This window comes from Aythya ferina, assembly GCF_964211825.1.
Source record: "Aythya ferina genome assembly, chromosome: 1".
Taxonomy (NCBI): Eukaryota; Metazoa; Chordata; class Aves; order Anseriformes; family Anatidae; genus Aythya; species Aythya ferina.
The window spans coordinates 203,670,021-203,695,239 of record NC_140296.1 but is presented as its reverse complement, the minus strand read 5'-3'; the positions used below and the strand labels follow the sequence as shown (position 1 = coordinate 203,695,239).

Genomic DNA, 25,219 nt, shown 5'->3' with positions numbered 1-25,219 from the left:
TTTCAGAAAGAAGGAGAGCAAAGTAGTTATTCCTAATCTGTGAATACATCACGGTAATTTTTGCCTCACTGCAGAAATTCATACTTACCCTTAATGAATTTCAAGGGTGTTTGTTTTCTTGTTTCCCGGAATATTTCTCTATTTTATTCTGAGAACCTTGAATAATAGCCCTGCTCTCCCGTGTCCCTAAACTCCTTTCCAGCTTGAAGCAATCTAGGAATTTAATGAGAATATTGTCTCCTCCATCTTCCGAGCTACCTTGAACAAGACCTTGGACAGACTTTGTGGAAGACCATGGCTCTGTTCTCCCACTCTGGTGTGGACCACCTCCCTGGGAACACTCTCCAGCACTTCCCACACCGACCCCAACACATTGTGCCAGCCTCCTGTCTCAGACAATGCCACGGGAGACAGGATCCAAAGTCCTTGTGAAGAGAAGAGATCTGAAGCCTACCACCTCTCCCTTACCCACAAGGTCTGTTACCGGGTCTCAAGAGGAAATCAGACTGGTTTGAGAAAATCGTGTCTTCACAAACCCCTGTCTCCTGTTACTTTTCAGAAGCTTTCAGAGTTGTTCTGGAAGGAAATGAAGTTCAGCCTCCTACTCTATAATTTTCAGGATCTTTTCCTCCCAATTTATTTTTTTTTAAAGATATGCATGATTATTCCCCTTTCTTTATCTGAGACCATCTTCCAATCCTGCTCAAGCTCCCCAAGACAGCTTCTAATGTTATTTTTAATCATCCAAGAAGAGCCCCTGAGACCTGGGCAAACTGAAGGTGTCTGCAGCTTCTGGGTACTTTCAGCTTTGAAGGTGTCACCCATCAATAACCTCCCCTCCGCACCAAACAGCAGGTTAAAGTTCCTCCTGGTCATATTATGATGGTCAGTGTACGTAAGAAGGGATTTGCCACTGCCCCAGATCTGTTTTATTTTATGATTTGGGCTTGCTGGCTTAGTCCCAGCATACTCCTTGTATTCTCTGAGGCTCATTTTTTGGAAGCTGACCTACCTTCTATTTTGCGTGCCACCTCCTGAGGCTGAGGTCAATGAAGGCCTTGAGGTTTACCCTGCCTATAATAATGCTTTTTTCCTTCACTTTGGGACACTCTGTGCTTGTGATCACATTATCATTTATTTAAAGTTGAGAAAGGAGTCAAGCACACAGGATAACTTGTGTTCAGCTACAACCAACTGCAAGTCTGACGCTCAAAACTCTTCCAAAGCGGACGCTTTTTAAAGAAAAAGAATAATGATTATTAATAAAATAATTCAGTAAGGGAAAGAACAGAGTTTTGGACCTAAAAGAAAGAGTGAATTTGTGTACTATTTCCCCTGTGGCCTGTCTCGTATAAAGAATCTTTTCAATTAGGAAACCATGGAGTTGCCTTGAGTTGTAGCCTGTTGCACAGGAAAGCTGACCACCTCCTCCTTTAAGTGCTGATGCACTGAGCGTTAAATCAACCTTTCAGCAATTGCCATAACAAAGGCATTTAGGATTTACAATAGGAAAAAAAAAAAAATCCCAGCTGCAAGGGCAGCCAATGCAGTTAGGTAATTCAGGTAGGCACGCGTTGCCCAGGCATGCAGAGGAGCCTACAATAACTAAATTTCTGTGAGGGCATGGGGCGGGCAGCTGCCAGGAAGGGTAATATACCCTAAGCGGAACCTTTCTGGAGGCTGGTCATGGACTAAGGGTCCTTCCCAGGTCCATCTGCTGTGATTTTTGGTGCACTCTGAGTGTTTTATGTTGGCTGGATCAAGGGAGGGTGGCCGAGGCTGAGGATTTTGGAGTTTGCAGTGGTCTTGGTGCAAGTCGCTGTCAAAGCTGAGACTGGAGCTCAGAAATGCTGGCTCCTGCTCTGCAGCCGGCGGGGTGTTTTTCATAACAAGGGAGACAAGTCAAAGGAGGACCGGGTCTGACATTTCTCAGAAAGAATTTCCCCTGTGTTTGCAAGTTCAGTGAGTGCCATCGCATTTTGCCAGCGAAACCCAGTTACAGTTCAGCTCTTGCTGACTTCTGCAGCTCGGTTCAAAGATAAAGAACTCTGCTTTGGGGTAAGGATCCCGACTGTCTCTGCACTTGTGCTGGTCCCCAGCCTGAAACCAAGGTGCTGCTGCACTGGTAACTGCTGCGTACGTGGAAGTGTCACACCACTTCCTACACAAGATAGCGGAGCGCTATCTAGCACACGCTGCAAACCACCCATTTCCTGTGCTGACACCCCAGCAGAAGGTTGCTTCTCCTAAAAGGATGACTGAAAAACATCCCGGCCTTGCTTTCCCTCTTGAAACCGCGGCCCCTGGGGAAAGCCCCGTCCCCGGCGAGACGTCTGAGTGTGCACGGGGAGGGATGTTCTCCTTCCCTGCTGTGACGTCCTCGGAGTGCCCTGGGTGGGATGGAGTGAGAGACGTGTTAAAACTGCTCGGTTCAGGGAAAGTAAAACCCATTTGGTGGCTGATGTAGCTCGTTGAAGGTCTGACGGCTTTCAGGCTGGGAAGGTGGGACTTCCAGGATGGCTTTGGGTCAGTAATGTGTCAGGAAATAAAGATGTCCTGGGTCTGCGGGTGCTTTGCCTTTGCACATCACCAGGAAGAAGGCAGATAAAGAAATTCTCCACCCTGCCTTTGTTTCCCCCTCTCACCCCCCCATCATGTTATCAATAATGCTATCTACCCTTATTGCAATAATGAAATAAAAAAAAAAAATACTAATTGCAGTATTTGTAAACTTGCATGGAAAATCATCTTCTACTAGAAAGTCAGCTCATGACCAGTGGAGAAACCAATAAAGCTATCAGGTTTTACCTGCCATTCGTAAGTGCTATTTACTTATCTTCGGGAACAGATTGTTCCTGCAGGCCAATTTGCTTGGATGACTGAGAATAAACAGCATGCAGCCTTTTAAAGGCTGCGTAGATGAGCTGCCTGAATGCATGCTGGATGAAAATAATTCAGAGCAAGGAAGAGTAGATTGAGAGTAAAAAATACTTCTAAGTCCATTCCTCTATTAGCTCTTCTGAATGTTTGAGTGATTTCCAAAAGCGAAATAAGAGTTCAATAATATAGCATGACACGCAGAGAAAGAATCTCGTATGAGCAGGAGACTTCATGTTATAAGCACTGACAAATAATATCCAAATAGCTGTAGGGCACCTGTGATCTTTAGGAGAGATCAACTCTGTAATGGAATAATCGGGCTGAGCAGTTGCCCTAGGTTACAATAAAGAGGGGTGTTACCTGTTTTAATCCTGCAGAAGAATTATGGCTTGAAAGGTTTGTATTAAATAAATGCATAGAGTTTAATGATGAGCTTGTGCCGCTAACCCCAACACGTTTTCCCCATGAAGCACCCATCAGTGTCCACGGGGAATATTCAGGAGTCAGTACACAAATAGCATGAGAAGAACGAGCGTGGTGTTTCCTGTAGCTCACCTCCCAGGATACGGTTTGGGGGCTGATGGTAACAGCCCTGCGTTTATCAGAAACTTGCCTCACCACCGAGAAAACTGAAAAGTCTCAGCCGGTGCATTTTGTGCTGATTCCTGTGATTTAGGTCTGCGGCTGACATAAAAACAAGAACCAGGCCATAGAAACCTAGCTCTAAACCCAGTATTTTCTGCCTTCTGATTGCTCCAGCCCTACCCGCATTGCCCTGAATTTTGGTCTTGTTTTGAATAAGCCTTTCTCACAATGTCCGTAGTCATCTGAAGGCTTTTGCCTTTTGACATTTGAGGCTGGACGTGGCTCGAGCTAACTCCTTCCCCCCTACCTCATTTGGGTGCTGTAGCACTCTGTAGTCACAGCAAGTTTTACAACACAGAGAAACTTCTAGGTTTTGCAAACAGATGTAGGAGTTATTAAATAAATATATATACATGTATCATTATATGTATATATATATAAAGAGAGAGAGAGAGAGAAAAGAAAGAAATGTAGGTGGCAAATTCCAAGTCAACCTCCTCCTTCATCGTCCCATGGGGGAGCTCTGGGTGTGACATCAATGCTAGGACAAGCTGCTCAAAGCCGTTTCCATCTCAGGTTTTATGGTGTCTGCAAGCGTTGACATCGGATGGTTGGAAGAAGCTCAGTGCTTTGCATCCAGTACCTCCACCACCAGGCTGGTGTGCTTTTGATTTAGGGTTCCTCACTCACAAACACCGCTGGTGGCATTCGCTCTTTCTTCACCCAGATGAGTCTATACTCAGAATTGATTCAGTTGAGTTTATACTCAAATTGGTGAGTCTACCCAGTTGAGTTTATACTCATACTGGTGAATCTGCTTTTTTTTACTGGAGAACCCTCAAGATCCAGTGAGGACAATGAGGTGTGGTCCAGCTCTGAACACTAAACATGCAGGAACACCTAAAACAACCTCCACGAGTTTATTACTGATCATATCTCCCTCTTGTCAGCCAGTCTGGGTTTTAGATGCATCATCTAGCGAACAGTTTTGCTGGGCTGGTTTCCTCACTGGTGCCAGCAGACATTTCTTTTGTTTTTCAAGAGCAAACCAGCCTCTGGTTAGACCCATCTGGTGGGCTGCAGGTTGGCTCCTGGTACAGCCTGCATCAACTCAGTCCTGCTCCCACCCAAATTTAACCTCTTTAGCTGTCCTTTCTGCCCTGGCAAATGCACCCTGATTAGAGACAGGCCCAGGCAGTCGGTCCTCACTGTGGATTTCATGTTCCAGGGAAGCATCTTTATCTCGGGAAAGGCATCAAAGAGCCAGCTGAGGTGAGGTCTGAGCTGGCTGCGTGCAGGTTTCTGTATTCCCCTGCTGGGTTCGTGTCTGCCTCTGTTTGGGGAAAATCTTTGCTCATCACTGAAGAATTCGCCTGCTGCTGCAGCTCATTTTCTCACCCTGCTTGACTTAGACCAGCAGTCCTTGGTGCTCCCGTTCCTCTCTCCTACTTGGACAGGCAGGTGATGCCCATTTCTAACACTTTCAAAACCGTGTCGATGCAGAAACCCACAAAACAAAGGAAATGCTGACTTTAGCTTACCGCAGCTGATGACTCACCGTGTCTTGTTGACATAGTCCTGGAAATACCCATTTCAAATTCCCCCGCTTGCTTATTATGGACACAGGTATATATTTATAGTAAACTTGTTCTCCTTGTGCATATGGAGAAAATAAGCTTTGGAAGCTGCATCCAGAGAGTGAAAACCCCAGGATTTTCTCATGCACCCTATGGGCAATATCCCAGTACACAAAAGAAGAGTCGCTGGTCCTCTTGGGACCTGCTCAGCCCTCTGAGGCCATCTATTTGGATTGAACACTATGGGGTAAGCATCACAAGGGCAAGAGTCAGTCTAGGGCAGGCATTAGCTGACTCTTGACTCTTGCTGGGTGAGCTCATGGTCTAGCAGGAGGTCTGACTCAGAGCAGGAGCACGAGTCACCTGCACAAACAGCTCTTGACTTCGCTTCTCAAGCACCCAGAATTTGCATCCAGCCCAGAGCTAGATTAGCACATGCTCATCTGCATGCAAGGTGATTTTCTGGTGCTAACAGGAAGTTTGGGGCTTGAGTAACATGCAGAGCACCACTCTGAGTCCAACCCTCCCAATATTATATATGAAAAAAAAAAATCTCTGGTCTTCACCCTCTGCTGGCTTCTCAACCACATCAAACAACTGGATCTAAGAAAACAAAGACTGAACTGCATGAAGAGCATCCTTCCCTCCTGTTCCTGGTCACACAGACTGTGTTTCTGTTGTGTTCACAAGAGAGCATCCTTGAGATGGATGACGCAGAAGAGATGCTGCAAGTGCAGCACGTCCTCCTAGGGGGTTACAAAGCTTCCCATTTCCTCGTTCCCCTGAAATTCCTGCTGGATTGCCATGCCAATGTCATGAGAAGGAATGAGGAGGGGCTGTTTGAGGTCTGTCCCTAAGGAAAGAGTTTTGGCAAAGGATACATTCTGTATTTTTATGTTATGTATTGGTGAGGTAAGTATACAAAATAGACATCAGGTATGCAAAGATGGGACTTGTCTCATGTAATCTTAGGGTTGTAAATCAGAGCCTGCCACCCCCAAATCCTTTATGGCCATTGGAGATAAATAAGTTCTTCACCTGACAGCATGAACTGTGCCTTGGAAATGTGCATTCATCTCCTGCTGACTCTGAGGGGGTGCTGAGCATTGGCTCTTCGTCAGGATGAATCCTGCCCAGCAAGCAGCAGAGGTCCGGAAGCAAGTTTGGGAGTCTGAGTCACGTCGGTGGGTGAGCTGGAAGAGGGCTGTTGCAATTGCTTGTCTCTGCCAGCCTGGCTTCGGGGCCAGCTTATTGTGATGGAGACATGGTTAGAAAATGTTCCTGGTGAGGACTGGAGACCTGGTTATTTTCCTTGTCCACACATCATGATGCAGCACCAGGTCTGTGTTATCTGAGCTCTGGCTCTGTGTTCCCACTGGTCCCCAACTTGTGTCCTGCGCTTGGGTTTTAAGCAGCAGGTAGTGGTGAGCAGATTTGGTGTAGATCAGATGTAGTCACAAATGCATAATTGAAATAATAAATAGAAAGTAAATAGTAAAAACGTAAATAGAAATAAAATAGTAAATAGAAATAGAATAGTAGATCATGGCAATCAAAATCAAAGTGTCTCCTGCCATGAGCACCCAGCCTAGGTGGTTGGCTCATGCTCCCTGTCCAGCATAAGAAAACCATCACACCCCAGCTGGTAATCACAGGCTGTTTGCTTTGTTAAACTTAGATCCTACCTTAAAGTTCATAAATGCATTGAATGAAGTCCTAAACCAACCTCCTAATGGCATTTTAGCACTTAATGCCCCGTGGTTTTATCACCTTTCCTTAAGCTAAGTGTTAAGTCTGAATCCTTTTATCCCAGACACATTTGGGAATCGATGAGCACGAGCACTGAGTAAGATTTATGAATGAAGGAGCTGTTTGCTCAAAATCTGGATTTTCAGCAATGGCAAGAAAGCCACAAAAAAAAAAAAAAAAAAAAAAAAAAAAAAAAAAAAAGGATAAAATCACAAAATGCATAATTAAGATTATATCCTTATTAGGAATAAAGTCTCTCCTGGCAGCTTCAGCACCTCCAAGGGCTTTCTTTCAGCTCTTAGCAGAAAATGATGCCTGCATTGCAGTGGGATTTGCCATCCTCCTACGAGACAGCATCATCACGTTTTTTTTCTGACATCTCCAAAGGTGAAGTGTTTATAGGGGACATCTGTCCCTTCCTCCTGTGCCACCTCCATGGACTTCAGAGGATGCCAGGTCCAGCAGGGACAACCCAAGGCACAACCCCTGGTCATGGGACTGCTCTTCATTATTAGCAATGCTTTGAAATACATCCACCCACAACCTACAGCCTGATTTCCATATGGGGTGAGCCAGCAGCCAGACTGGAATCTCCTTGACGCACCTGCTCATTAACCTCGGCATAATTAACGTGCAGCAACACGGGCTCTTTATTACAAAGAGGGCTGGCCTGGGGCTCCCGAGTGGTGGAAACACAGCTTTGGGTAGGTGCAGAGACCGTGGGATATCATCAAAATCCCCTTCCAGGATGAAATGAGCTGACGGGGTCTCGTCCATGCCCCAGGGGACTCTGAGCACTGGATCTGGAAATGGGACCTCCCCTGGGCTCTCCGAGGTATGTACATGGTGATGTGTTGTGGCTTTGGGCTGTGGGAACACCTTAAGATGCATCTCTCAAAAACAGGGAATTTGGCCATCTACAGTCCTGTTATAATTTTCCAGATGTGTGCTTTAGGGTGGGAGAAGATGGGAGCCACATCTACCATGGGATCAGAGAGGTGTTAGCTGGAAACATTGGCTGGAGGTCTCCAAATCTTGAAGTAGAAGTGCTGCCAGTTCTTGAGCGGCTTGGTCATGGTTTCATCCAGCTAAACCGTGTGTCACCTCCTTGTTCATCACCTGCCATTTCCTAATAGCCTGGGGCAGCCCTGCACTACCTTCCTAGAGACATTTTCTTCTATCCTGCACCTCCCAAGACACTACCTGTGGCAGCTGCCCTTTGCTATAGTGTCTGGCTCCACCATGAGGAGCTTGATGTTGTTCTCTCTGCAGCTCTAAGCAGCTGTAGGCAGCTATTGGGCTGCCCTTTGGCTTCTCTTTTGTCATCCCCTGCAAATCCAAATCCCTCAGCCTCTCCTAAGATGTGTGCCCCAGGCCTCTGACCACTTTGGTGGCATATCTTAGGGTCGTTTCAGTCCTCCCACATCCCAGCAGGATTCGGGAGTCCACCTACATGGTGAGTTCTGGGCCTTAGGTGTAACATCCTCCAGGAAGACAAGCCAAAGGAGGCTTAATAAGCAGGTTGTATTAATAAGTTATTTTATTTTGTTTTATTTTGTTTTATTTTATTTTATTTTATTTTATTTTATTTTGGGGAAAATGTCTTTTTCTTTAAGAAGTGTATCTGTATGAAACCACAGCCTGGTTCAGTTTCCAGAAGGAGCAACCTGTCGGTGAACTCAAAGCACAATTCTGAGTGCTGCTACAGCTCACGAATAAGAGCATGGTGGAAAGAGGGAAATCCCACAGAGCTGTTTTGACTCCTCAGGACTTCCAGGTTACCTGAGGAACAGCTGCAGGCTGTGAGATACTCACCAGTTCAATCTACCACCCCAGGACCCTTGTGTTGTGTTTTTTTTTTTTTTTTTTTTTTTTTTTGACACGGGCATCATCTCAGGGCTGTTGCTTTTCTCTGGGTAACCTTACACCTTGCTGTAGGTGTGCGACCCATGGGGCAAAACCTGGAGCAGAGGGGATGAGATGTGCTCCAGGCTTGCAGGGAAAGTGAGAAGGTTTGCTCACCGAGGCTTGCTAAACTTGACAGCTGTTTAATTTTAATCACCTTGCCGGGCTGCAGTGAAGGCTGTGGTTAACTATTCTGGGTACAGCAGGGAAGCCACAGTGCTGGCAGGTTGAATGAGGCAAGCTCGTTGTGGGAGAAACAATAAGAAAGGGGTCTCCCGAGGCCCTAGAAATGCAAGAGGCCAGATCCCAGATCTGTCTAGTCTTCCCCATTTGTGCTATTTTCCATGACCCAGGCCACGCGAGGAGACAGGAGTAGGAAGGAGGGATCTGAGCCTCCTGACCTGAAGGCATTGTGGTCGCTGGCAGGGGTTCAGCATTTCCCCATCGATGCAGTGCTTGCCTTTTGTAATGCAGCAGCCTAAAATCAGCAGGAAGGCAGCCTCCTCCCCCTGAGTCACGGGGCTGAGTTTTTTGAACTTTGAGGCAATTAATTTTTTATTATTTTTTTTTTCATGGGGAAATCCATGAACCTGACATAACCTGGGTTGCGTCTGCAACCACTTGTAGTCTGCATGAGGTGTGAAGACACAGAACTTTTCATCCTTTGGTGCAAAAGCTCAGCTTCTTCCTGGGTACATAGGAAGAAGCTGCCTTGAATCCTGGAGCCGTAAGCCCAGTCATGATGGGACTTGGCCTGTGATGCTTTCACAGATACAGGCATTGCACCCCAAAACCACAGGCATCAAGAGAGGGGGTGGATTGATTGCACAAGGCTTCGAGTATGTAAAAGCCAGACATCTGTGATGGAGCTATCTGCTTACACTGCGTTTATACTCAACACAGAAATAAACACGTTAATTTGAACTATTTTATATAGTTGCCTAATTTGGGCTGCGTGCATCTCTCTGGAGATGCCTTTTTTCTCTCCATTGACTAAAAAGGACAGGTTTGTAAATGTGTTTTTCAAATGCCTGGATTAGGACGAACCCCATAGAGAGAGATTTTGGTGATGGATATCTCTTATTATTTTATATAAGATTATTTTAAGATTCTTGTGTGTCATAAAACAAGTATAAGGACATCATTCTTATTTTCCTTCTTCATCAGTATCACATCTCTGCTTTTTCCATCTGCATTTTACCTCTGCTCCCAGGCAAATATCCTGCCCTCTCTTCACCCAGAAACACCCAACCTTCAGAAATAGTGGGGTGTTTGCCTGGGGTGTGAGGTTTCGGTGGCTGCTCAGCCCTCCCCAGCAGCCCCCGTGCTGCTGCAGGAGAATCAGAAAGTGAAAACCAACGGATTGATTTTTGGTCTCCAAAAGCTGAACAAAACTGAAAGAGTGAAAGCAAACCACAGGCAACCTGCCAGCTGGCTGAGCCTCTGCAGTGGGGCGATGCACTGTCGGTGATGGAGAGGAGACCCTGTGGTCACCAGGACCATGGTGCTCAGTCTGATGGAGTTCAGATGCCTAAAGTAACTCCAGGTAGCCCAAATTTGGGTTACAACATAAATCATGTTCCAGGCCTTCATGATAATCTGGAATATGTTAAAAATGCTTCTTGATCCTTATGGGGCTGCATTTGTCTCCAGAATGCAAGACTGGCCCTAAGTCAGCATTTAAGTGTTGCATTTAAAAAGATAAATAGCTCAAGGTAAACCATTTAAAACTATGCACCGGTCCTTTTGATGGATTATGCAGCCTTATGTATCTTTTATATTCTTACCTCTCTGCCTAATTTTCCCCATAACTGAGATACTTTTTGCACAGCCCTGGACAACAGTTGCACCGTGTCCCTTGGTGCCCACGCTCCCCTTGTGCCCTGCTTGCACCAGCAGGGCACTTCCCACAACCTGAGGTCTCTGAGAGTTGTCCAGCATCCAGACATCTTCAGGCCCTGCCTGTGGCCAGGGGATGCCAGGATCTTTGCTGCCCTCTAAGGAGAACAGACCAGAACAACACAGCCCACGTCCAAGCAGCATTTTTCTCCCTTGCATTGGGATTTATTTCGCCCCCGTGGCTCCTGCTGCTGTGATTTGCTCCTTCCTGAGCATCTGTGCTGCTCAAGCTACATAGCAGCTCTGTGGCACGTCACTTGCTTCTTCCATGGGGGAAGAAGCATCAAAAAATAGCTTTGGTGGCATCTCTTATTTATTTATTTTGTTTTTCGGAAGAAATAGTGCCCTCCTCTGTCTGACTCTTCTGGTTTTAAATCCTCTCCTTCCTGCCCTGCAGTCACAAGAGGTGTTTGTATTTCTCCTCATTTGGACTGCTATAGCAGCAGCCTTTAACATCTCATAAAAAGGAAACATAAATAAATATAAAAAATACAATAAAGAAAAAATCCTTGTGGAGAAGCCAGGTCTGGACACCCACACACTTTCCCTAGAAAAAATACTGCAAACACTATTTCTTTTCAACCATGACATGGAAAAAATGTTCAAATTACTTCATGGACACATCTCCAAGTTCCCAAGGAAAAATCCCACATGACCAGGAGAAGACTGGAGGATCTAATAGATTTTTTTTTTTTTTGATCTCTTTAAGAGCTGAAGAAGTGAAGTTTTGTCTTTCAGGACAGACCCCCTGGAAGCTGGCCTGCAGGAGAGGGCGTGCAACATCTCTTACACACCTCCTCTCCATCCAGAAAGTGTGCAGCTCTGGATACCATGCAACCATTGTCTGTACTGACATGGAAAGCAGAACAGTGCCAGCTGTTAAACATTAGAGCACGATTTTTATAAACATCAGTGAAATGCAAAAACATGACATAATAGGCTTTGGGAGTAGGGTGTGAGGTCCATGGCTTCTTCTGGTTATTTCACCAACTCACTGTTACAGTATTCCTTGAGTGCTGTCTATATTTCAGTCACAGCACATTTTTATTTATTTATTTTTTGATAAACTCTGGAAAAAAAAAATCCAGATTAAATAAAACTATGGACATGTGGAAAAGTCCAACATTATTCCCACTGGAGAGTTCACAACCCAGCTGGGTTCCAACAGCAAAATGCCCACATAACAATCCAGGCTGGTCCACCTCTAGGGTGACCCTGGATTAGCTTTTATTGATGCCAGCAGCATGGAAAAACATTCTGTTTTCCAAGACTGGCTCATTACACGTTGCTCTGTGTGGGATTTCACCACCAGGCCTTCTGAGAACTTGAACCATGTTTCCACTGCGTTTTTGATTTCACAGCTGGGTACTGATTGCATCACCTTAGCTGATATCTGCTTTGCCTACTTCTTGTTTTGCTGTGAATATTTTAAGTCCTTTTTGAAAAAAAAAGTGAAACTTGATGTTGGCTGCCTGTTTTCTTCCTTTCTCTGTATGTAGTGACTTCTTTTGAGCAGCAATGACCTGCCATTTTGCCATGTTAAAAGCAGAGGACCAGTGAGCATTGCCAGGACCCCAGCCTCAACATCTTGCTATTTTTCTTCAGAGGCATCCATCAGGTGCTGTTCTAAACTTTAGTACCCAAATCCCTTTGCTCCAGTGCCTCGAGAGAGCAACCTGCCCTTGGGGGCCCTGCCTGAGCAGGAGGCTTGGACCAGACGACCTCCAGAGTCGTCTCCCAGCTTCAGCCAAGCTGTGATTCTCTGATTTTCTTCCAGTGGCCAAGCTCTGGCATTGCCATGGCATCAGACTGCCCACCTTTTGTCAAGCCCCTTTCTGGCCCAGGTCCCAACCTCTGATGCTCCCCAGTTACAGCAGGTGGTGGTTGGTCATCGTCATCAACAATCTTCAGTCCTGTTTTCCCCACTGATGTAGGAAACCATCATCTTCCCTACAGCTGTCCTTTGAGAGACCATGGGAGTCAACTCTTGTCATTCCCCCTGATTTCGGAGGCGTGCAGCATCTGCATCCATCCCCCCAAACTCTTTTTATTGACTCCTAGTGGAAGAACTCTTGTTTCCACCAAACCTCTGCTCCATGAAGGTTGGGATGTTGCTTGAACATGGGCTCAGCAGTGGTCTAAAGCAGCAAGCAAAGCAATTTGCAATTCTCTCCATACTTACTCTCCCTGGAAGGGGCAATTTGTGTATTGTCTGTGTTGTATAACAGGGGATTTGGATCTGATTAGCACTGTACTAAAGGAGAAGAAGGTGCTTGTGGTTCATGTATTGGTGCAGACATGGGAGAGGACCTGTCCAGTGAGATATAATTTTAAAATGCTCTTTCTGTATCTAGAAAATGTAAATGAATAAAGAATGGGGCAGTTATATGCCCCCCAAAATCTATAGGATGGCATTGGCAATGCTGTTACAAAACCTTTACAGTCAGGGAAAGGAAAATGCCTGCCCTGACCATATTAACTGTGTTCTGAGAGGCTGTAGGAGAGCAGGGCACCTGTGTGTGCTCAGACAGGCTGTGACATCTAACGTCCCCAAAGGCTGTCGGCTGAAAACAGAGCCCCACAAGAAATGAGGAAATGGGGAGGGAAGTCACCAATCACAGTCTGTTTGTGACATGTGATTCCAGTCAGCAAACTTGGGAGAAATTATGAGGAAATAGAAAATTGCACTTGTCCCATTTCTGGGCAGGCATGAGCAAATCTCCCTGGAATAATTACATTTTTCGGTAAGCTTCACTTTCTATAAAAAGGGGAAGATTTATGACTGGGTTGCACTGGGTCTGGCTGGGATGTTAACTTTCCCTGCAGCAACTGGGATGTTAACTTTCCCTCCCTAACCCTCCTAGGGGGTGGGCAAAAAAAAAGTGAGAAAGGAACATCACTAGGGCAGCTGACCGAAACCAACCAAAGGGATATTCCGTACCATATGATGTCACACTCAGCAATAAAAAGTGGAAAAAGAAAAACAAGAGAAGGATTGGGCTCTCGTTGTGAAAACGTCAGTCCTCCTCCCAAACACTGGCTACGTGCTTTGAGGCCCTGCTTCAAGGACATGGTCAAGCATCGCTCATTTGTGGAAAGCAGAGAGTAATTTTTTTCCTCTGCACTTCCACACAGCCTTTACTTGTTTTGTTTTTCCCTTTCCCCCTCCCTTTTCCCCTTTCCACTTTTCCCCTTTACTTAAATCATTCAATTAATAGTAATCTTTATTTTTAGTAATTATTTTTCCCTTTAATTAAATTGTCCTTATCTCAACCCATGAGTTGTTCTTTCCTTTAATTCTTCCCCTCCTCTTCTGAAGAGTGAGAGAGCGGCTGTGGTGGAGTTCAGCTGCCTAGCAAGGTAACACCACCACAGGTATTTATTGCAGTGGGACTCACGACACGTTGCTGTTTCTCAAGGGGGAAGAACAAGGTGACAGTTCACCTGAGATACTGCTTCAAGGTAAGTCCTGCTCCTTCCTCATCGCTGACTGACGTATTTCTTTTAAATTATTTCCTTAAGCTTCAGAATAAGTACATCGGACAAAGGGTGGGCTGCAGTTTCTGAGATCTAACCTCCTCCATAGGAAAAAATTAGAATTTACACAGGTGTATACTTGGCAGGGATTTAATGTTTTATATTACAGAGGACAAGGGGAGGAGGAATGGCCCAGGAAAGAAAATCAAGCATAGAAAAGTAGACAGTAAAAATCTGGAGAATATGAGTGATGTACTTAAAAGCCACAGAGATTGGAGGAAGGTGGAAACTTGTCACTGTGTGAACTAAACCTTGGTCTTTGAGGAAATAATGAAATCAAGTGGGATCTGGGAAAAAATAATAATAATAATAAAAATATATATATATATTATTTATATATATATATATATTTATATATATATATATAAAAATATATATATATTGTAATTATATAATATATATTATAATTATATAATATATATAATTATATTATATATTATATATATAATTTATATTATATATTATATAATATTATATATTATATATTATATATATAAATATTATACATATTATATATATATATATGTATGTATGTATGTATATGTATATGTATATATATATATATATATATCACTTTTGGCTATGCTCAGACCAAAACCTTGAAGAAGGAACATTATTCCCAAAGGGAATGAGTCAACCCACTCTGGACTGGCATTGCCAGAAGCCAATCCCTTGGATCATGTTCGAGCTGCAGCCCTTGTTGAGGCTGGCAGTGTGTCACCTCTCTGGAAAAGACACCAAAGCCTGGTGGGACACTTGGAAGAGATTTTGCCTCTGCAACTCACCTACTGCCCCAGCCACATGTTGGAACTGATCTAAGATACCTTGGGGAAGCAATAAGTGGAGGAAGCCTTGGGAATGGATGCACAAGAAGGTGCCCAATGGTTAACTCAGTTGTTTAATTGTAGGAAAACAGATTCCAGTGTGTTCTTTTTTAATTATTAATCTTGATGATGACCATCATCGTGCTATCATCATCACTATAGCATTTATTAATGTTATTATTAATTATCTCCCAAAGACGGGGTTATCACGTTTCGTGTGAATTTTCACATGCCCCAAGGTTATTTTGTGCACTGGAATGAAGCAGCAAGACCTGGGCTGAACAGGGCACATCTTTTCAGCTAACCCACCCGGCTCCATTGGGCCTGCAGCAATAATGCTAAAATTATGTCCCAGAGCTGTTGGACCAAAGCTGTAGGATATGCACTGAAGGTATTGGGTGCAGAGTCTCCTCCTGACCTGAGGATGGCTGGAGCAGCCAGGTACACCTGATCTGGGAGCATTCCTTATCTCTGAATTACTGCCAGCTGATTACAGCATGAACCAAGCAGATGGGAGCTGGCTTTGGGTTCGTACCCTCTTTCACATGCAATTTCCGGAAAAAAGTAGATTCAAGACCTTATTTTGGCTCACGGACAGAGTCTGGCTCACAGCCATAGGAAAGGCTCGACTCAAGGTTATCAGAAATGCCACAAAACACCTTGCATAATGAACCTGTAAGTTTCAGTCGCCAAATCACCTGGAAAATTCACACCAAACTGTTGAATGAGAGGAGGGAGCTTATTCTGCCCATGACCTGGAAAAAGACCTCTGGAAAAACACATCTGCAACACTTGTCCTGGCTCCACCCCAGGGAGACTTCACTCTAAATCCTACTCAAATAATCCAGTAAAACAGAATTATCACCAAATTTCCTTTCCTGGAGATCGTATATAAACCACCCCCCAGCCACAGCCAGTTTCAGGCTGTAGCAGGGGCATTTGAAAATCCTCTGCTGCTCTGGGGCTGCAAGCAGAATCACGTGAATAAACATATCTATGCACTGCTCTTTCACACGGTAGGTTGGTTTCTATATATCTGAAATGAAATCAGTTTTTTGTGTGTATATTTATATATGTACATATATATATAAAGCTTGTGGAGGGGGTGGTGCAATAGATGCACCTTTCCTGCCTGAGATGGGTCAGCTACTGTCGTGCTCTAGAGAGTACTGGAATGAATCACCTCTTGTGGTTCACTCGTAGTTTTCAGCTTGCTGTCACCGTGTTCCTGATCCAGTGCTAGTAAAGAGATAAAGAACCTGATGCCTTGTGTCAGACCAAGGGTATCTCCAGTTCAATCTCCTGAATCCAATGGAAATTAATACAGGAGGGTCAGGGGAAATAATACAAAAAGGGCAATGTGCAAGGTGACTTTCCCAGCCTCCAGCAGCTCAGACACTTCCCCAGCCAAAGGTGGGCTTTGTGTTTCAGAGGCAACAGCAGCTTTCACTCCCGTGAATCTTTTCAGCTGCCTCTCCTATCAGCCTTATTTCAAATGCTAATTATTTTAAAACCACTCAGTTGAACGTCTAGCAATGAAAATGGAAATATCACTGCTATCCCAAAGCCTGTGTGCAGCTGAGAGAAGATAAAGCATCCTGCATCGCAGGAAAATTTGGAGCAGTTCTCTCCAAACAGAAAGATCTTGCTGACTGCCAACTTTCACATCAACACCTGAGAAAGATGAAATAGGGCTATTTCTGGACAAGAAATAGAAATTCCTGTGCCAGCTCCTTTTGCAGTACAGGAAAAAATAACCAGAAAAGCTGAAGATGCGAATGGGTAGAAATTTTGTGCAATCATGGGAAGAGCTGCCCCTCGATATTGGTGTTGCTACATTTGCTGCTACCAGCCTCTGAGTCCTTTCTCTGCATCCAAATGTTTGTCTGTGAGCTCATTTTTGGGGCTGGACTCCCCCCACACGCAAGGAGGGTGCATATTGCCCAGTGTCAGCTGCCTGAGAGCCAGGACCCCAGGCTGGACCATTTGGGGTTATACATCTGATTTAAGTGGGAAAACAACCAACCAAAAATACATACATAAAAAAAGACCCAAAATGCTGAGATTCAGGACTTTGATTCGGGACTCAGCCTTCCCACTGAGCTCTTGGCCAAATGGGTTGGCTGGAAGGAAGGTCCCTGGCCCAGCACCATGCCTCGGGGCAGGTGCTGGTGTCTGCTGAACATGGACCTCTCTTCATGTCCCTGTGATCCAGCAGGGATCCTCCAGCAGCTGATCTGTGGAGATGCTTATGTTACCAGCTTGGCCAATTTATTATTATTATTATTATTATTATTATTATTATTATTATTATTATTATTATTATCATCATCATCATTATCATCATCATCATCATCATCATCATCATCATCCAAGCAGAAGCATTAGTTTTGCCAAGAAAGCTTTGCTCTATGAGCTGATGAGACATGGGGTGGGTTCAGGTCAATCTTCAGAGGGGCTGAAATCTCCTGCTGCTGCCCCATCGAGGCACTGAAACCTATCCTAAATTCCACCCATATTCCCCTGATGATTTTTCTCTATCCAAGAGAGGAGAAAATGTTCTCTCCCTGATCTTTCAAAGGCACCTTCTCTGCCAGCCATGTCCCACAAGGACAAAAATGACTCCAGGTTTGACGAGCTTTCTCTGATCTTGTCTGCATTTGACCTCCAGGTGAGCAAGAGCCCATCCCTTGGAGTCCTCCCCGCGATGCCACCACTGCTGCTGATTCTGCTGCAGATCTCCTCCAGCTGCCTTTGGTTGGGACGTGGCGAGGTGGTGACGTCCTTTGAAAGCTCATGCCCCCAGTTTTTCTTCCGGGAAACCCCCCCAAATGATGCCCTGGAGCCGGAGAACCCAGCCTGGATCTGCCAGCGCTATGAGAACCAGTATTACTTTGCCACCCTTTACGACAGGAGCAGGCGTATTCCCGTGTACTCTGCTTACTTGTACCAGCCTGGGCCCGGCAAAAGACCTAAAACGTGGCTGGTTGAGCCCCAGGTGAGTGTCCTTTCTTTCCACACATCAAACTCATTAAAAGCATAACTGGCATAACTGGATGGGATTCATCTTATCTGTCCCCTCGCAGTGCAATTCCTCTGATGAATTTGAGATGTCATCAGGAGATTGAGATGAGTCATGCCCTAAAAATGCCCATTTTTCAGCATTGAGCTTAGGGGAACATAAAGACAAATTACCTGATATCACACTGTGTAATGCACCCCCTTTCCTGTCCTGTGCTGGGGTGGGAAAACAAACCACGGCAAAGAGATGGCCAACAGCAACTAAATTCGATGGGAATGAGCCACAGAAGAAGGCCATGTGTCCTGTTCCAAAGGAAGGCCAAAAAGTTTTCCTAAATAAGGAAAGAAAGGTGTTATAGATTGTATATATATATATATATACATATATGTATAAAAGGCATTTGCATTTGTTGGCCATAGCAACTCAAGCAATAAATTTGGTATGGCGCCGCTGACAATATTCAGAGGGGATAAAAATTTCTCTTTTCATCCTGGACCATCACCCCAGGCCATCTGCAAAATCTGTGATTTGGCTAACTTTCTTCAAAGACCTTTTTGCAGCGTGGTGCCCTTTGGTATTTGGGTTTCCCAGCTCTCTTTGGGAATTGTGAGCTGCCTTAAAAGGCTGATTATTTCCAACTTATTTTCAGTGATGCTGCAGAAGGAAAACATCTGTGTTCCCTGGCATGGCTCAGCTCTGAGAAACGTTATTAGCACAGTGGTACCAGATCTCACTTGCACTGAGATATTTTTGCTTAGTTATTAGAGCAAAAAGCTTCATCCTCGTAATGAGCTGTAGCCCTCCCTGGGAAACCTCACCTCTAGGATGGGTTTCCCAACCCATTTCCCTGGGCATGGGGTTAGAGGAGGCAAACACTGGTGTTTCAGAAGTGTGGTATGCCTGCAGCATATACATGCTTCTTCCCAAATGGGGAGCAAAATCGGAGCAGATCAGAGGGAATGAGTCCTCCTCACCTTTCCCTGGGAGTCCCATGGGCTCTCCTCATCCTCTTCCCATCCTGTCCATCTGCAAGGACTCCCCGAGAGACCTAAGCCTTAAATAGGACATCTGTGCTGTTGTTTTCCCCAAGCCTGTAAAACACAAGGGTGTTGACAGATTGAACTAAAAAAAAAAAAAAAGGCACGAAAAACATAGAGACAGAGAAAAACTGCTGTGGAAATGGGGCTGAACGGAGCAAAGGCCAGGGCTGGTGACAGGGTGATTAGATGCAGGTGATGAAGGTTGGATATGATTAATGGGGGTGGCAGGAGCTGGGGAGAGCCCCGGGGCAGCTGTGGGGTTAGGAGATGGGAGGAAAGGGAACCAGATGTGTCACAAATGTGTCTCGCCAAAGTCACCTCTCAAACCTGGGAGAATGGAAAACTCTCGCTGCCTCATCATCCGCCCACGCTCCCGCTGCCAGCTGGATTTCAAAGGTCACAAGTCAGATCAAGTGCAGCCACATTTTGAGCTTTATTTTATTTTAATCTCTTGTATTTGTCGGGGAGGGGCAGCTTTGAGATTTCTCTTTGATTTGGGTTTTCACACACTGAGATGACACAAAAAAAACCACGAGTGTTCGACATTCAGAGACTCCACGGAAACCTGCTCTTTTATTCCCATCTCCCATGCTAACACACTTTCCTCTTTACCTTTCAAGCTGATGGGCTTAAGTTATCCCAAAACGATGGAAAAAGAATGGACCCTCTTGAATTATTTCAACGTCACTTTAGAGCAGCTCAGCAAGAGCCAGGCTGTCCTCCGGGACTACAAGAACCTGACGGGTCTGAACCGGGGCCACCTGAACCCCAGCGGCCACCACCCCGACTCCATCAGCAGGCTGGCCACCTTCAGCCTCACCAACATAATCCCCCAGGACGAGAAACTCAACGGCGGTGCCTGGAACAACTATGAGCAGCAAATCATGATGAGGAGGACGCAGAGCTGCAACACCACCTACATCGTGGTGGGCGCCGTGCCTGGGAACAACTACATCGCCAAGGGCAGGGTCAACAAGCCCAGCCACATCTGGTCGAGTGCCTGCTGCGAGGTGGACAACAACCACAGGAAATCTTGGGCGGTCATTGCTGAGAATGACAAGAACGAGGTCCATATGCTCACACTGGGGGAGCTGGAGGAGGTGTTGACCCAGCTCTATGGGAGGGACCAAGTTTATCTCTTTGATAGCGACTGTCCGCGGGAATGAGCCTCGTTGCACCTCCTGGGTGTAAAAGGGAGCCACTAGCAGCACCGTGTGCACTGTGTGCCATTCATCCTTCCTTCTCTAGCTGTTTTCCAGCTTTGTTTCTGGGACCATCTTCTCTGAAAAAAAAAGGAAGAGGCCAGCAGAGCCTCCACCTGGTTTGGTTTCCTACTCCGCCGCCCACCCTTGCAATAAACTTTCATGGAAGTGTCTTTGGAAACTCTGGAGGGGCAATCTGAATAAAAGCCCATTGGCAAGGAAATCGGAGCTTATCACTAAGACTAGAGAGGTTTTTTCTTTTATTTTTTTTTTCTTGTTTGTGTTTTTTGTTTGTTTGTTTGTTTGTTTTTTCCTTTTTCTCCATGCCCATATACAGAATGTATTTCCTTCCCTTTTTCATCTGGCATGACTGATAGCATGCTGCTGACTTCTCCCTCACCTCTTTGGGAAAGATCTCAGGGTAGGGTGGCTCAGGTAGCCCAGGGAGGTTGTGGAGTCTCCAGCCCTGGGGATATTCAAAGCCCAGCTGGACACCATCCTGGATGACCTGCTCTGTCTAACCCTACTTGAGCAGGGGCTTGGGCTAGAGGATCTCCAGCGGTCCCTTCCAACCTCAGCCATTCAGCGATGCTGTGATTGATTCTGGAACAAGCAAAGAGCCCAAGCATTGCTGTTGGTCTGTAAGGATTATCCTACTGACACAGCCAAGGACATCAGCAAAGGACAGAGGGAGAGAGGAAGGTGGAAAGAAGGAAGGCAACTTAGCGTAGGAGGAACATCCCAGCTCCTCTGAGGTCTGCAATAAGGTAAAACAAGGAGAAGGAAGGAAATAACCTGCATTGAATCATTAGGCTCCCTAACCCTGAGCTAACATGAAGGCCATGCTTACGTAAATTTACTAGGAGATTTTTGTTTGCTTGCTTTTGGACCTCGTATCTTGAGAACAAGTGCTGAGGTAACAGGCAACCAGGCTCAAGGAGCAAATGTACAGCAGACTTTGAGCAGTCAAAGATAAATTTTGGTGATACATTGGTGGGATAGCTTTATTTTCTGCTCTACTTCTGAACCTTTTCCACAGATTTATATGTAATTGACTTTTTTTTTTTTTTCCTTTGTAAGACCTGTTCATTGGTATAAAAAGTCAATATATGGAACATAATTTAGTTTCTGAGTAGTTCACAATATGAATTATTTGCTCCAGTGCTGGATCTTATGGTCACATATAAACCAAAAGTTACTTCCCACTGAAATTTCCACTCCTGGTAATGCCCTAGTGCAGAAGGCTTCCTTGCCAAAGGCAGGCTGTCCAAATGCAATCTGAAGATGTGGCAACACTTATGGAAGTGTTACCATCAGAGTCCTGATGCTTTTCCTATGAACTTGCACACGTGAGGTAGATCATGGTGTCATCGTGGTGGATCATTCTCCATGGGTTCTGGTCCTCGGAGCTCTGGTTGCAGAGGAGATCAGCTCAGCTGCATAAATACAGGCATCCTGGGCCAGCTGAGATGCCTTGAGGTATACTGTGGGTCTGGATGACCTGCTGCAGGGTCCTGGGGACATCTGCACCCACCACGGGCCAGCAGTCAGGATGGGTTCAGGTCCTCAAAAGCATCTCCAGTGGCTCTGGACACCTGAGTGCAGGCGATCAGGTCCAGCCCCAGACCTTTGTGCAGTGCCAGGTAGCATCGTGGACATCTGCTCCTGTCATCTCCACCTGCCTTACCAAGAGCAGCAATAATAATAACTCAACTTACAATAAGTTAAGCAGCAATAATAACTCACTTTTTGCTAGCTGTGTTTCTCAGTGAGGTAGGAGAGTATCTGTGGAGGACAAAGTCAGGAGGAAAGTCAGGGACACCACTCATATTTTCCCCTTTCCTGATAGTCCCGTGTGGTCCCAGGTCCCCTGCCTGAATATTTCAAACCATCAGAAACCACCGACAGGGTGAAACTGCCACTGCTATTTCAGGTTGAGGGAGCCCAGCAGCCCCCTCTGCAGTTACTCATGGGCCTCCTCTGACTCTTTCACCCCACCTCCTCGTGCCTGAAAACCGCACTCATCCTCACCGCTCCAGCCACCCCCGCTTTCCAGGCCCTGCTGGAATCCCCCCGGCTCCCCATAGCCCAGCCACCCCCTGACTCACACCTCCACCAGCTCCCTGGTTCTCCTCCCCAGGACCGTTTCGCCCAGTGGTACCCAGAAATGCCCTCCCCTCCTCTGCGAGCACATGAAATGCATTGGAAGCCAAAGGAGTAAATGAATCAGCTTGGAGGCTGTCTCCCAGCAGATATCAGGGGCAAGCTGAGCAGAGGGCTGCCCCAGCCCCAAGGCCCCCAGCTCCTGGAACAGCCTCCAGGCAGCTTTCTTATGGAGTTTCCTCTGGTTTCTGCTGATCCTGGATGTGAATGGGACATAGGGACAGAGCCCAAAGCCACCCCGTGAGCCATGCATGTGCCTGCTGGGAAGATGCAGCCCCCCTGAGCTGGGAAGGTAACGTCATAGCTTGCTCTGCTCTGTGTCTGTCTGTCTGTGGGGGGAGATCTGGGTGTCAGCAGGACTTTAGACATGAAGGAAAAAGTGGTTATTAGTGGGGGCTGTAGGGGGGTGTTGGTAGCTCAGAGCTATTGCTGGTTGCATCACCTTCTGGGGCATCTGAAGGGGCATGCAGCTCTGCCAGCAGCTCACCCAGAGGTCCTGCCACTGCTCGAGGGCCTCTAGGTGTTACCCATCCCATAAAACAAGCAAACGGATGAACAAAAAAGCCTAGCATTTGATTAGTTCAGCCTGGAAACACACTCATCACATTGCATGTCTGTGAGAAACCCCTCTGGCCAACAGAGGACCAAGCGTCCTTCCCAGGCCACCTCTCCGTGTACATACAGTGGCCGAGCAAGCACAGGACAGGCTGGCAGCAGGACTCAGGAGCAGAAGCAGCTTTCCTCCAAATTCCCGGCGTCACTTACTATTTCTGGCATTGCCACAGGCTTCCTGTGTGGTCTAGACTGAGGCATTACCTTGTGCAGTGATGGCTGGGTTGCAAACACCCCCATGTAGCGTGGGTGGAGGAAGGAGAGCAGACAGCCGCACGGTGAGCAGGCTGCTCTGTCCTGCCTGCACCAGAAAAAGGGTGAATTAGCAGGTGAGGAGCTCAGAGGTGGGGCATCTCAGCTGCTTCTGTTGCCTACACCTCATGCCACAAGGCGGCTGGGCTCTTGTGACAGCAGGCACAACCCATACCTTGGTCCCTCCCACGTTAAATGAAATTAATGATGCTTTTCTACCTCGTGAATATCTGAGGGGTTCCAGGCTGCAGGTGCTGCTCTCCTGGTGGTTCAGATCTGTGGGCACAGGAGACATTTCTGCCCCTACACAAACCTGGCTAGAGCTGAGCCTTGTCCCCAGCCAGGAACCACCCAAAAGGATCCTGCTGGGTTTTTAGCACACTGAGGACTGGTGGAGGAGGTTTTGTCTCCACTTTTTGGAAGAGGCAACCAGGAGGTACCAAGGCAAGACAGGAGAGGTTTTCCCATGGCACCTGAGGTCTCTGAGCATCTCCAAAGCAAGAAGCAGAAATGGGGTCCCATCTATCACCACGCAACTGAATCTTATAGGAAGTCCTACTGGGAATTTCCTGACTTCAGTTAAATATGGATCTTACAAAAAGGAAAGGGATGTCATTTCCATTTACCTAGCTTCTGCTTTATCTTACAAGGAGCTATTAGATATTATTTGTTTTTTAACAAACTGAATGTTCCTCTCTTCTATTTTTTCATGTAAGGCATAGTTGCAAGGTCACCAAAAAAGCTTGGGTCTTGAAAACTATTTTCCCTCTTGACTCTTCATCCAAACGTGAAATAATATTGTTTAAAAAAAAAAAAGAAAAAAAGTAAAAAAAAAGTGGATCTTTGCATTTTTATAGCACCTTCTGTCTGTTCTGTCTGATCTCTCGTACCTTTACTTGAATCGAAGGGCTAAAGCATGGCTGGCAACTCCTAGAGCAAAATCTGGTGTTGGAGAAACAGTGTCATGAGTATAAGGACTAAAGGCTTGAGACAGCTCTGTCTGATGTAAGCTTATAAAAGGGGAGTGGCACAGTGAAAATGACTGGGTGCTTGGATATATTTTCACAGAGGTAGCAAAACTGTACATCAGGAAGAGGAAAACACCTGACAGATAAACTGGGCTTGGAGGAAGCCTTCAGCAGGAAGGAAAATTGAGAAGAAATTATCATTTTTAGCTGGGGAAAAAAAAAAAAAAAAAAAAAAAAAAGAGAGAGAGAGAGAAAAGAGGAAAAAAAAAGCTGAAAGGCTTTATGCTGTGTCTGTGTGATTCTGCACAACACTCAGAATATCTGCTGAAAATGATTTTTTTTAGCATGTCATGATGATATCAGTGAGAGCAATATATTCAGGTCTCCTAATATGAAGTAAAGTTTGCTTTCTAAGTATCACATTGGCAAGTACAGTATTTATAATGTAAATTTGCACCCTGTTTCTGACAAATTGCACGACGGCATCTCTTTCTGCAGTTATGTTAGCTGAGCCTAATCTTGTCCTGAGTAACCTGCTCACATTTTCTTAGTTGAAGACCTGTTTTAACAAATTGCTACTTGCATAAATGGTAAATAATAATTTAATTCCAAGGCTCTGAGATCTCACTCTGAATATATGGAGCTCTGGTCTTGGACTGAGGCTGATTTATGAAGTTTCCCATCCATAAAAAGAAAACAGAAGAATTATCTTTCTTTTACTGTATACTGTGTCCTAAGGCTAAAACAGACAGCATAAAAACCTTCATTTTTATTATTTTCCTCATATGCTGTGCTTAATCAGAACTTTGTTGAGGATAGGGGGTTTCAGCAGTATAAAAACAATAAGAATTAGAGGAGTAAGAAACTTTTGGTTTTGAGCAAAGAGAGCTGGAAAACAGGACTACTCGTGCACAGGAAATTTTGTCATTTCAAAATGTGGTTTCAATCTGAATCAGAACAAAACCCCAAGAAGTTTCCAAATTCCCCTTGAAATGGAAATTCTG

General features: G+C 45.6%; 2 protein-coding genes across 8 annotated transcripts in view; one reads left to right on the top strand and one right to left on the bottom strand.

The window, feature by feature from the left end:
* The window catches only part of IL2RA (interleukin 2 receptor subunit alpha), a 52,879-nt gene that overhangs the window by 6,279 nt on the left and 21,381 nt on the right, over nucleotides 1–25,219 (bottom strand). Inside the window, exons 7-8 of one of the 6 annotated variants that reach the window (XR_014692675.1) lie at nucleotides 18,953–19,069; nucleotides 18,152–18,309 (exon numbers count right to left, since the gene is read on the bottom strand). Coding sequence is in view for 1 of the 6 variants with exons in the window: in XM_084518166.1 (XP_084374292.1) it covers nucleotides 18,981–19,069 (89 nt within the window). In the remaining 5 variants the exon portion in view is untranslated. Of the gene's footprint in view, nucleotides 1–17,635; nucleotides 18,310–18,952; nucleotides 19,070–21,197; nucleotides 21,903–22,935; nucleotides 23,297–25,219 lie in introns of those variants that run through there. The other 5 variants (XM_084518166.1, XM_084518170.1, XM_084518169.1 and 2 more) reach the window with 5 other exon arrangements.
* Nucleotides 13,651–20,456, top strand: LOC311436129 (endonuclease domain-containing 1 protein-like). 2 transcript variants are annotated; one of them, XM_084517970.1, is made up of 4 exons: nucleotides 13,651–13,700; nucleotides 14,015–14,057; nucleotides 17,628–17,954; nucleotides 19,639–20,456. In XM_084517970.1, the coding sequence occupies exons 1-4, from the start codon at nucleotides 13,666–13,668 to the stop codon at nucleotides 20,182–20,184; spliced, it is 951 nt and encodes a 316-aa protein (XP_084374096.1). In that variant the 5' UTR covers nucleotides 13,651–13,665; the 3' UTR covers nucleotides 20,185–20,456. The 2 variants fall into 2 exon arrangements, with proteins under 2 accessions (XP_084374096.1, XP_084374097.1); XM_084517971.1 differs by having other exon boundaries at nucleotides 13,685–13,700; nucleotides 13,984–14,057.

What these genes read in the sequence shown, in the direction of transcription:
- LOC311436129 (XM_084517970.1), top strand. Translation starts at nt 13,666, where the DNA reads ATGGTCAAGCATCGCTCATTTGTGGAAAGCAGAGA. An exon ending in ACCTGAGATACTGCTTCAAG is followed by an intron (nt 14,058 to 17,627) that starts GTAAGTCCTGCT and finishes TTTGACCTCCAG; the next exon opens with GTGAGCAAGAGCCCATCCCT. An exon ending in CGTGGCTGGTTGAGCCCCAG is followed by an intron (nt 17,955 to 19,638) that starts GTGAGTGTCCTT and finishes TTACCTTTCAAG; the next exon opens with CTGATGGGCTTAAGTTATCC.